This window comes from Dama dama, chromosome 33 (assembly GCF_033118175.1).
Source record: "Dama dama isolate Ldn47 chromosome 33, ASM3311817v1, whole genome shotgun sequence".
NCBI classification, from domain to species: Eukaryota; Metazoa; Chordata; class Mammalia; order Artiodactyla; family Cervidae; genus Dama; species Dama dama.
The window spans coordinates 71,814,312-71,827,236 of NC_083713.1; the positions used below are offsets into that span (position 1 = coordinate 71,814,312).

General features: G+C 40.5%; 1 protein-coding gene and 1 non-coding gene across 5 annotated transcripts in view; one reads left to right on the forward strand and one right to left on the reverse strand.

The window, feature by feature from the left end:
* The window catches only part of CFAP221 (cilia and flagella associated protein 221), a 121,875-nt gene that overhangs the window by 41,497 nt on the left and 67,453 nt on the right, over nucleotides 1-12,925 (forward strand). For all 4 annotated transcript variants that reach the window (XM_061135237.1, XM_061135236.1, XM_061135238.1 and 1 more), the window contains exons 8-11: nucleotides 4,138-4,297; nucleotides 9,951-10,071; nucleotides 10,155-10,266; nucleotides 10,463-10,571. In XM_061135237.1, coding sequence (XP_060991220.1) covers nucleotides 4,138-4,297; nucleotides 9,951-10,071; nucleotides 10,155-10,266; nucleotides 10,463-10,571 — 502 coding nt within the window. The remainder of the gene's footprint in view (nucleotides 1-4,137; nucleotides 4,298-9,950; nucleotides 10,072-10,154; nucleotides 10,267-10,462; nucleotides 10,572-12,925) is intronic.
* Nucleotides 12,021-12,093, reverse strand: TRNAE-UUC (transfer RNA glutamic acid (anticodon UUC)). Its single transcript has one exon. It is a non-coding gene; the product is annotated as a tRNA-Glu (tRNA).

Sequence of the window (12,925 nt, forward strand, 5' to 3'; positions counted from 1 at the left end):
AAAATGGGAATATTATATCTACTCAAGCCTTCAGAATCTTAGTGAAGGGTCTAAGGAATTTATCTCACATGTGGCATGGACCTATCTGTCTTTGCATGCCCCAAAGGATGTAGATCCCAAAGATGCTCAGGACCTCTGAGAATGAAATCTCCATCTGAACTGACTTCTGCTTCCCAGTTTCTCTCTTGATGTTTAGGTTTGGAATTTAAATATCCACCCATTGTGGCCTGCTGTGAATCCTAAAATAGCTTTGTTTTTGTTTTGTGTTTTTTTCAGATTTATTGAGGCATAATTGACATGTATATGATATGGATATAATTTTATACATAAAATTATAAGCTTTTAAAGTACATAATGTGATGATTTGACGTGTGTACACATCGTGAAAGGATTCTGTCATTGAGTTAATTAATATCCATCACTTCACAGAGCTGCCTTTTTTATTGGTGAAACATTTAAGTTCTGCTCTCTCAGCAAATTTCAAGTATAATCACCTTATTTTACGTTAAAGCCTCAGACCTTATTCATTCTATAATTGAAAGTTTGTACCCTTTTACCAACTTCTCCTTACCACCACCACCCCCCACCCCCAGCCCCTGAAAAACCGTTTTTCAACTCTCTATTTCTCAGAATTGGACTTTTTTTCCTTCTGAATGTGTATGTAAATGATACCTTGCAGTATCTATCTTTGGCTTATTTTACTTAACATAGTGCCATCCAAGTTCATACATGTTGTCACAAATTGGCAGGATTACCTTCTTCTTTAACACTGAATAATATTGCATTATGTATGTATGTATGTATATGCCACATCTTCTTTATCCTTTCATCTGTCAGTGGACACAGAGTATTTTCATACCCTTGGATATTGTGAATAAAGCTGCAGTGAACATGGGAGTACATCTAACTCTTCAAAATAATGATTTCATTCCCTTTGCGTATATACCCAGATGTGAGAGTGCTGGATCATGTGATAATTCCTCAGGTTTTGAGGAAACCTCCGTACTGTTTTCCATAGTGACTGCACCAGTTTGCATTTCCAGCACAGTGTTTCCTTTTTTCTACCTTCTTGCCAGGACTTGTCTCTTTGATAATAGCCATTCTAACAGGTGTGAGGTGATAGTCTCATCTTATTTGCATTTTCCTGATGATTAGTGATGTTGAACATGTACCTGTTGGACATTTGTGTATCTTCTTTGGAAAAGTGTCTGTTTGGGTCCTTTGCTCATTTGACAAAGTTGGGTTATCTTGGTGTTTTGTTATTGAGTTGTATGATATCCTTGTGTATCTTGGGTATTCATGCCTAACTGGATATGTGGTTTACAAACATTTCCTTCCATTCCATAGGGTGTCTTTTCATTTTGTTGATGTCTTCTTTTGTTGTGCAGAAGCTTTTGAACTTGATGTAGTTTCATTTGTTTTTGCTTTTGGTGCCTTTGCTTTTGGTATCAAATTCCCAAAGTCCTTGTCAAGACCAATGTCAAGGAGCTTTGTTCTTTGTTTTCTTCTAGGATTATACTGTCAGTTCTTACATTCAAGTCTTTAATCCATTTTGAAATCATTTTTTTAATCTTTAAATTTTTTTATTGAAATATAGTTGATTTACAGTGTGGTGTTAGTTTTAGGTGTACAGCAAAGTGACTCAGTTATATATATACAAAATATAGTCACTTTTTTGGATTATTTTCCCTTATAGGTTGTTATTACAAGATATTGAGTAAAGTTCCCTGTGCTATACAGCAGGTCTTTGTTGCTTATCCATTTTATGTGCAGTGGAGTATATCTGTTAATCCCAAATTCCAAATTAACCCTCCCTCCTGAATATGCTTTTTTTTTTTTATGTGGTGTAAGACAGTGGTTCAGTTTTATTCTTTAGCATATGGCCGTTCAGTTCTCCCAACACTTTGTTGAAGAGATTGTCCTTGCCCTTGTGTATATTCTAGGATCCTTTGTTTGCCCATTAATTGACCACATATGCATGAGTTTATTCCTGGGCTTTCTTTTTTTTTTTTTTTTTTTAAATTTTTTCAACTTTATTTTTTTTTTTTTAATTTTTTTTTTATTATTATTATTATTTTTTTCCAGTGGGTTTTGTCATACATTGATATCTGGGCTTTCTTTTTATTGTGTCTATTTAGAATGATGAATGTTAATTAAACCTATAGTGGTGATTATTTCACAAATATGTAAGTCAAACCATCATGCCTCATACCTTAAATTTATACAGAGATGTTATGTTGATTCTTTCTCAATAAAACTGGAAAAAAATTTATTTCAAGGCATTTCATTCTTTTTGTTGCTACTGTAAATGGAGTTGTTTTTTCATTTCACTGTCTCATAGTTTGTTGTTGGTGTACAGAAACACACTGATTTTTCCATATTGATTTTGTATCCTGCAACTTTACTTTCATTAATTCTATTAGTAGCAGGTGTTTTGGTGGAGTCTTTGGGGTTTTATGTATTTTTCTGAAGCACAGCGCTTAGGATCTGAGAAGATAAAAGAGCTCTGGGACTGAGTGTCTGCCTTAGGGGCTTCCAGACTAGTTGGGAGACCGGTAAACTTTGCAGAGTGGCAGTTCGGGTGGCACCTGAGGACCACAGGGTAGCGGTGAGGGACGGTGGTGGAGGCTTCTGCAGATGGAGCATCAGGAGGGGTTTCCTGTAACGTGTGGGCTGACATGGGCTTTGAATGTTTATTTATTGAGCTGGGAACACAGTAACAAGCAGGCATCTGCTTTTGTGAGACTTAACTAGGGGAGGCCGATGACAGAGAGGTGATTCCAGAAGATTGGAAGCCAAAGGACGATCTGAAGGAAGGGCTTCCAGTCTCGGGAACAGCAAGTGCCAAGACATGGGGTCCAGAGTACCAGTGTCTGGGGTCTGGAGCAGCAGCCCCATGCCTCATCCAAGCCTCCACTTCAGCATCTCTTCACCTGAGACCTGATGTTCACCCTGTCTCAGATAGCTCCTCGTGCGTCACTTGCTTCCCCATGGCCTACTCTGTGTCCATGGCATGACTTGAGAGTTTATATTCACTGGTTTATTTCTTTTTATTTGCCATCCTGGCCAGCATGTAAACTCCGTGAGCTCTGGGCCTGGTGTGTGTGTGTGTGTGTGTGTGTGTGTGTGTGTGTGTGTGTGTGTGTGTGTGTGTGTGTGTGTGTGTTGCGCCATATGGCTTGTGTGATCTTAGTTCCCTGACTAGGGATAGATCCTGCACCCCTAGCGTTGGCAGGCGAGCCTTGATCACTGGATCCCCAGGGAAGCCCCCTGGGACTTTGCTTCGCTTACTGCTGTGTCTCAAGTGCCTAAAACAGTGCCTGCCACCCAGTAGGTGCTCAGTGAATGTCTGGATGGCTGAATGAAAGGGCTGTGGGGTTGGCATAGAGAGCAAGGCAGAGGGTGGGCCAAGATTCAGAGGGACCCTAGATGGGAAGGAGGCGGGTCGCCAGGCAAGGCCCCTATGGGGACCAGAGGAGTCCACCTAGAGAGCATACCAGAGAGCCTTCAGTGGAAGTCGGAAATGGTAGCCCTTCTCACACCTAGCATATTGATCCTTCTTTCCTCCTTGCCTGTTATTTTCCTTTCCATGTTTATTGAGCACTTAATTGCGTTCCAAGCCCTGTTGGCACCAGAGACACAAAGGAGAAATAAGCATCATGTGACATTTGCCTTTGGAGAGAACAGTTGTCTATCCTGAAGATAGAAAATCAGAGAATCAAATTACACAAAAATATAGGGAACCAAATTATTTGGGCACAAACTTTTACGTGTGTTCCTTCGTTTTCCTTGTGGTTCACAGCATGAACATTGATATCTGGGAATTATTAATAATGGCTTAAAGGTTATGGTTCTGGGAATTCACTTCTGACTCAGTAATGCTGACTCATAGTATATGTTTATATAACTGGTGCAATCAAGTTATGAGTATAAAGGATTAAGGTAGTAGTTGGTAAATAAGATCAATGTGAACAATCAGAAATTGATTCACATGTATTTAATGAAAAGACTATACAATGATACTAGAAATACTTGTGCTTCCCATGGGAAGAATATATATGTGTGTGAGAGTCAGCCTCTTTGCTTGGACTTGGCAGGAAGAAAAAGCATCATGTTTTCTCATGTCTTTCCTCCCAGGAATAATCCCGGCGAATGGGAAGATGAATGTGACAGTGAAGTTTACCCCATTTCAGTATGGGATGGCACAGATAAAAGTGCAGCTGTGGGTTTCACAGTTCAACTCTCAACCATACGAGTGTGTCTTCACCGGGACGTGCTACCCCAACGTGGCTTTAAAGTAAGGCTGCCTGGGGAGACTTCTGTTTATCCTCCAAACCCCAATTCTTCCTTTCATCCATTCCATTGTTTCTTTCTTGTAGCAGAATGCCATCAAAACCTTACTTAATATGCCTGGAACTAAAATACAGTTACATGTCAACTCTATCTCAATTTTGAAACTTACTTAAATGATGAACCTTCATAAGATACCCTTTAAAATATAATAGTGATGCAGAGACTATCTCTGTGCTTGTAGCAGTAGTTGCTTCTGCCAAGAGAGAGAAGAGTTGACTGAGAAAAGAGATTTTGGAGAGGATACTTTCTTTCACTGATGACTATCGGTGCACTGTTTGAATTGTTGGCCACATGTGTGTATTAGTGTCTATTCAAAAATTCAAGTCATAAAGCCAGAACCACAGAGCTATATTCAAAGTTTCAATATAATATTATAATGAGTGGAGTGCGTGCCCTGTGCAGTGTCCACTGCACAGCCCCCCGGGAAATGGTCCACACGCTAAAGATGCTGAAGACAGGAGCCGAAATAAGTCAAGTATAACAAGTGCCTTTGACATAAGGCAGAAATGGAAGCATGCTGGGTGGGAGCTTTTCTTAAAGCACCCTCAGCATTCAAGTCAGAGTAAAGATGTGAAATGAGTTTAAGTTTTGAACCCATTTTTAAGTTTTAAACCCATGGGTTTAACTATAACCAGTTAGCCTGAACTTCCATTTCCAGTGAATGTGAGCTTGTATTTTTATATCCAAATATATCTAGTTAATAAGGTGTTTTCTAACTTGCCTGATGTTTATAGAAGTGAAAAGGAAAAAATTTCGCAGTATAAATCCTAATCTTGAAAAATCCTTACAAATATTTTGAAAATGATGAAGGCAAAGGTTGATTTTCCTCCTCTCCCCTTCACACATACATTCACATCACATGTTAATGTCATTAGACACATTAAAAGTGGACTAACAACCTACTATCAAAATAAGAACTCCATGATTTACTATATATTTATATTATTATTTTCTTTCTCGGAAGCCAAAGCAGCTTGAGTCAGCTGTAGACTGTTAGTGTGACCTGCTGAACCCAAATCTTGCAAGTTCCTGTAGTAAAACTAAAGTGGTTCAGCCAGTAAAGAGGTAACATTGGACATTAAAAAAAAAACAGTCCTCATTTTCCTGGTGTCAGTTAACTGACTGAGAAGAGTGCTGTTTGCAGCTCACAACATGTGCCACAACACACAAACCACCTCCTCAGAGGCATCACTTGAGTGGGACTGTGACATGTCTGCCCTTTCTTAGACACGTTCTTAAATAGTGGTGCAGTGCATGGCAGAAGCTCCAAGCAGGAACAGATGCACACCTTTTCTAAACTATGTTTTGGTTTCCCACCTGGAGTTTCATATCTGATCTAAAACATCTGATCTAGAACACTCTTGATGTTTTCAAGGACCGTGTCTCAACACCTGCCTGTCTTTCCAGGCTTCAGGTAGTGCTGGAACACAGATATTCCACCAGGAAGGGGAAAAGTGGTCCAGCTGCAGTGTTCTCGGAAGATTTCACAGGTGCTTCTTTTGTTTCAGAGCTGGATGTGTGATGAACTCACATCCAGTTGGCACCGCCAAGTCCATGTAACTCTTGGTTTCTGGCTTTCTCATATCAATTCATTTCCATCGTCAATACTAGTAGTTAGACTTCTTAAAGAGACTTTTTTTTTTTTCTGATTGAAGTGTAATTGACTTAACACTGTTGTGTTAATTTCTGCTGTTCAACAATGTGACTGTTATATGCATATATACATATACATATATATATTCTTATTCATATTCTTTTCCATATGGCTTATCACAGGATGTTGAATTCAGTTCCCTGTGCTATACAGTAGGACCTTGTTGACCCATCGTACGTATAATAGTTTGCATCTGTGAATCCCAAACTCCTAATAATTCCCTCCCCCATCCTCCTCCTCCTTGGCAACCAGAAGTCTGTTCTCTTTGCCTGTGAATCTATTTTGTAGATAAGTTCATTTGTGTCATATTTTAGATTCCATATATACAAGTGATATCTTATGATATTTGTCTTTCTCTTTCTGACTCGCTTCACTTAGTACAGTAATCTCTAGGTCCATGCATGTTGTTGGGCATTATTTTTTTCATTTTATGGCTGAATAGTATTCCATTGTATATATGTACCACATCTTTGTCCATTCATCTGTTGATGGACATTTAGGTTGTCTCTAGCTATTGTCCTGGCTATTGTAAATGTGTTGCTATGAACATAGGGGTGCATGTGTCTTTTAGAATTGTGGTTTTCTCTGGATACATGTCCAGGAGGGGGACTGCAGGATCATATGGTAGCTCTAGTTTTAGTTTTGTAAGGAACCTCCATGCTGTTCTCCATAATAACTGCACCAACTTACATTCCCATTAACAGTGTAGGAGGGTCCATCTCAAGGAGACTGGTTTTTTTTTTTTTAACATCCTCAAATATTCTGGGTTGTTTCCCAAATGTTTATGGCTGAGGTGGTGTCAGAGCTCTGCTCTGTTGAGATGCAAACACCAGGCCACTAACACCTAACACAGGTTAGGCCACATGCCCTAACCAGACATCTCATCCTCGCACCTCACCGTGCATCCATCATATGCATCCCTCCCACCCAGGGGCAGGTTCTCCCATGCCTGGAGCCTTCCAGGACTCTCACACGGGCCTATAACCTGTGTCATGCAGGGCAGCCGGACCGGTAGGTGCTCAACCAAAGCACATGGAGTGTCAAATGCCTCAACGGCAGCAGTTTCTCGTCTCCTCTCCGAAGTGTCACCGACAGGTGTCATCCCACCAAACTTGAGCTTGAGGAAATGCTTCCATGGGCAGCATTTATGAACATAGCGTGGTTCTACTACCCCACATGACCAATAAACAGCTTCTGCAGACATGGAAGCAGCCTCATCTATAGCTATCCATGTTCAAAGCAGTTTTCATTTATAGAAAAGATGTGAAACATTAGCCTGAATCACTTATTTTTTAATTGGAGGATAATTGCTTTACAATGCTGCGTTGCTTTCCGCTGCACAACAGCATGAACCAACGATGAGTATACACATGTCGTCTCCCTCCTGAACCTCCCTGCCACCCCCACATCCCATCCCACCCCTCTAGGTCGTCACAGAGCGCTGTGTTGAGCTCCCTGTGTTATAGAGCAGCTTCACACGATTTTACATATGGTACCTATTTTACATATGGTGATCTGTTTTACACATGGTAATGTATATGTCTCAGTGCTCCTCTCTCAGTTCATCCCACCCTCTCCTTCCCCCACTGTAGCCACGAGTCTCTTCTCTATGTCTGTGTCTCTATTCCTGCCCTGCAAACAGGTTCATCCGTACCATTTTTCTAGGTTTCATATGTATATGCGTTAATATTAAATGTTTGTTTTTCTCTTCCTGACTTACTTCCCTCTGTATTCAGCTCCCTAAAACTGACTCAAATTTGCTCCTTTTTATGGCTGAGTAATATTCCATTGTATGTATTACCACAACTTATTTATCCATTCATCTGTTGGTGGACATCTAGGTTGCTGCCATGTCCTGGCTACTGTAAATAGTGCTACAATGAACATTGGGGTACATGTGTCTTTTGAATTATGGTTTTCTCAGGGTACATGCCCAGTAGTGGGATTGCTGGGTCATATGGTAGATTTATTTCTAGGTTTTTTTTTAAGGAATCTACATACTGTTCTTCAAAGTGGCTGTATCAATTTATATCCCTACCAACAGTGCAAGAGTCTTCCCTTTTCTCCACACCCTCTCCAGCATTTATTGTTTGTCGATTTTTTGATGATGGCCATTCTGACTAGTGTGAGGTAATACCTCACTGTAATTCTGATTCACTTTTCTCTAATAATGAGTGATGTTGAGCATTTTTTTCATGTGTTTATTGGCCGTCTGTATGTCTTCTTTGGAGCAAAGTCTGTTTAAGTCTTCTGCCCCTTTTTTGATTGGGTTTATATCAATCAAGTTTATATATGTGTATATATATATATATATATAGAGAGAGAGAGAGAGTTGCATGAGCTGCAACAGCTTGTGTATTTTGGAGACTAATTCTTTGTCAGTTGCTTCATTTGCAGTTATCTTCTCCCATTATGTCGTCTTCATCTTGTTTGTGGTTTCCTTTTCTGTGCAAAAACTTTTAAGTTTAATTAGGTCCCATTTGTTTATTTTTCTTTTTATTTCCATTACTCTAGGAGGTGGGTCAAAGAGGATCTTGCTGTGATATATATCAAAGAATGTTCTGCCTATATTTTCCTCTAAGAATTTTATAGTTGCTGGCTTTACCTTTACGTATTTCATCCATTTTGAGTTTATTTTTGTGTGTGGTGTTAGGAAGTGTTCTAATTCCTTTCTTTTACATGTAGCTGTCCAGTTTTCCCAGCACCACTAATTGAAGAGACTGTCTTTTCTCCACTGTATACTCTTGCCTCCTTTGTCAAAGATAAGGTGCTTATAGGTGTGTGGGTTTATCTCTGGGCTTTCTGTCTTATTCCATTGTTCTATATATCTGTTTTAATGCTAGTACCATATTGTTTTGTAGCTTTGTAGTGTAGTCTGAAGTCAAGGTGTTTGATTCCTCCAACTCCAGTTTTCTTTCTTAAGATTGCTTTGGCTCTTTAGGATCTTTTGTGTTTCCATACAAACTGTGAAATTTTTTGTTTTAGTTCTGTGAAAAATGCCATTGGTAATTTGATAGGGATTGTACTGAATCTATAGATTGCTTTGCATAGTATAGTCATTTTTATAATATTATGAATCACTTTTTAAAAACATTTTGGTACAAACAGTAGACATAATTATTCTTTTACACATAAATCAATGTAAGAGTTTTTTAAGTGTGGTAAACATATTTAGCCATGGAAAACCAACAGCCTAGGAATGAATTATGCTGGATGCCAGGAACATTTTTCAGCGTGTCCTATTTTCCACTTACTATGTTCTTTGAGAACGTAAGGACAATAGCCATTGCCCCACTGTTTAATTATGATTATGCTCTGGCATCCTGACCTTGTGTTTATTTTCATAAACCACTGTTTTAGCACCCAAGTTGATTTTGAGTTTTGTTGTCATTTTTCAGCTGCTAAGGTGTCTCCAGCTCTTTGTGACCCTATGAACTATAGCAAGCCAGGTTCCTCTATCCTCCACTATCTCCCAGAGTTTGCTCAAATTCATGTCTATTGAATCAGTGATGCTATCTAACCATCTCATCCTCTGATGCCCCCTTCTCTTGATGTCTTCATCCTTCCCAGCATCAGGGTCTTTTCCAATGAGTTGGCTCTTCACATCAGGTGTGTCCAAAGCATTGGAGCATCAACTTCAGCATCAGTCCTTCCAATGAATATTCAGGGTTTATTTCCTTTAGGATGGACTGGTTTGATCTCCTTGCTGTCCAAGTGACTCTCAAGAGTCTTCTCCAACACCACAGATTGAAAGCATCAATTCTTTGGTGATCAGCCTTCTTTATGGTCCAACTCTCACATCTGTACATAAGTGCTAAAAAAAATCATAGTTTAGATATAGTATCTAATGAACTATAAGTCATGATATTATTGGAGAGAACTAAAATTAGGAGCCTTGAGTTGTTGCATTACATACTAATTTAATATCTGTTTTCTACTCTAGGTTGGAAGAATTTGAAAGAGTAAATACTCTTTCTAAGAAAGTAGTTGTTCCTCCAGAAAAGGCAGTGACACGTGTACCTTTTCCCCAATTGCCAGGAAAGGCAAAGCCTCCAAAGATTAAGGTAAAGCGGGCGTTATGGTAACCACAACGGAAGGAACAACAGAGAGGCCAAATAGTGACTTTTCTCTCCTGATTTGGTCTCAGGAAATCGAATATCATAACTTGAGGTTTCCAGTAGATTTATTGAATCCGTTTGCTGTGGCAACTGTTTTAAACCAAGAACCAGGAAAATTAAAGATTAAAGAATTGAGAGAAGGTAAGCAATGAATCCACCATCAGTCAGCTCCGGGCAGAATCTAAAGGAGTTAATGCTTCTCATATTTACTGCTTATGAGCAGCAGCAACAAAACTCAGTTAGAATCCTGTTACATTTTGCCGTCAGAAATGTTTTTCTCCCGGCCAGTGATTCTGATTCGATTACTGGTGTAATCATCGTTTCCTCCTGCCCTCAGTTTTGGACCAAGGCACTGAGATTTCAAAAACAAGACAAATGAAAGAAGCGCTCTTTGAACAGAAAGTCAGACAGGACACTTGTGAAGAGATTGAAAATCACCTGAAGTGGTAAGTGCCTCACGATTATTTGCATCAGGTGACGGTGTTTTTGCTAATGGCTTTTTATCCATGAGACCCAATGAATGAATGGATGTAATAACTTTTTATGCCCTTTGAAATATTTGATTATTTCCTCCCCTTTAATGGACTTTGTTTCAGAGTGAAGTTTCTATCAGGAGTGAATCAGTGTGACCACACCATGCTCCTTCCTAAGTGTGACCAGCACAGAACCAAAGTGCACCCCACCTCACACCAGGACACCCCCTTCCTGGGGTGACTCAGGGACCCTGAAGCTTGTCCAGCTGTCTCTCACCCCACCCAAGCCCCCCTGTGCCCTGGGCTATGAGCTCCAGGGGCCATCGGGGGAGCCTGGCAGTGCAGGTGGGGTGGGAGAGGCTCCTAGTGAGGGTTTTCAAACACAGATGCAGGTTTTTACCAGACCACACAAGACATATCTGCATGTACAGACTCAGCTGAAGTAACTGTGGAAACTCTAATATAAAACTGAGTTCAAAAAGAGACTCCTGAAAGTTTGGTTAGGTGGCCACCCTGTCACAGTCCTGCTTCCCCACTGCCCAGACCGAGAACTCACTGCGTGCTCTGGGGCCGGCCTGGGTGTTCGCACCCTGCCACCTCTCGTGAGAAGCAACCCCTTCTGTGAATTCACAAAATCTTATGTGAGTCTGTACTCAGGGTCTGGCCTCAGTTGAATGAAGAGTATGCCAGGTTACCCAGGACCATTTGGGAAAAAACTCTTTCCCTATGGTAAAAAAAATAAAAGGACATGTTATCATTGTAAAAAACTTGAAAACGTTTTTTAAGTGTAGAAAAGGGAAAAGAATCGCTATAATGCAGTGACCACTGTTAACCCTGGTGTTTTTCCTTCCTCCTGTGCTGCTTTGTAACGGGCTTGAAATCATATCCTAAATTCAATTTTGATCATGTATTATTCACTTAATATTTTCTCGCAACTTTTTGCTGAAAGATTTTGAACCATCTAGTGGGACCCACACACACTGATGTATGGTCATATGCTGTTAGCACTGCGCCTCACACACAAGCACAAATGCATACTCACACACACTCCTTTCATCTCCCTGCGCCATTTGGAAGTGAGTGCAGGTGCCATGAGGCCTCACCTCTAAAGGCTTCAGCTCCCAAGAACAAGGACATTCTCCAGCATCACCATAGTTACTTCTAAGAAGTTTAACATTGATACAACATTAAATCATCAGCCTATATGCAAATTTACCCAGTTGTCCCCATAATGCTTCTATACCAGGGATGTTTTGGTTTTTGAAGAGGGGAACCCAAGGTCCAGTCAAAGATCATATGGTTTGCATTTAGTTTTTCTGTCTCTTTAGTCTCCTTTAAGACAGTTCTCTGTAACTTTTAAACAATTCTGCAGAACTTTTACTATATACTTTTTTGGGGGGCGCTCAGCCTATGAGATCTTATTTCCCTGACCAGGGATTGAACTTGGGCCCTTGGCAGTGAAAGTGCCAGGACCTAACCACTGGACCACCAGGGAACCCCGCTGCTATATACTTTGAACATGTGTCAGACTCCATAATGGGTACATGACGTACGAGAGGTTGTTATTTTTAATTAATTAATTTTTTTTTTTTTGGTCATTGCTACATGCGGGTTTTCTCTGGTGGTGAGGAGCAGGGACTACTCTCTCGTTGTGATGCACTGGCTTCTCACCGCAGTGGCCCCTCCTGTTGCGGAGCTCAGGCTGTAGGTTCACAGGCTCAGTAGTTGAGGTTCATGGGCTCTCGGGTGCTGGCTCAGTCGTTGTGGCACACGAGCTTTGGTGCTCCACAGCAGGTGGAATCCTCCCAGACCAGGGATTGAATCCATGTCCCCTGTATTGGCAAGTGGACTACTATCCACTGTAACACCAGGGAAGTCCCCCAGAGTTGTTTTTTTTTTTAAGTGGGATGAAATTCACATCACATGAAATGAACCATTTTCATCATTTTTTTTTCATTTATTTTTATTAGTTGGAGGCTAATTACTTTACACTATTGTAGTGGTTTTTGCCATACATTGACATGAATCAGCCATGGACTTACATGTGTTCCCCATCCTGAACCCCCCTCCCACCTCCCTCCCCATCCCATCCCTCTGGGTCATCATTTTTTTAATGTGTACAACCCCAAGAGTTCTTAGTATGTTCACAGTGTTGTACAACCATCAGTACTTAGTTCCAGAACTTTTACAGCCCTGCCAAAAAGAATCCTGTAAGCGTGAAGCAGTCATGCCCCAACCCTCCTGTTTCCCCTGCCCCTGGCAACCACTCAACCACTGTTTGTCTCTGGTATTGCCCCTTCTGGACATTTCGTATGAATGTAGTCAGA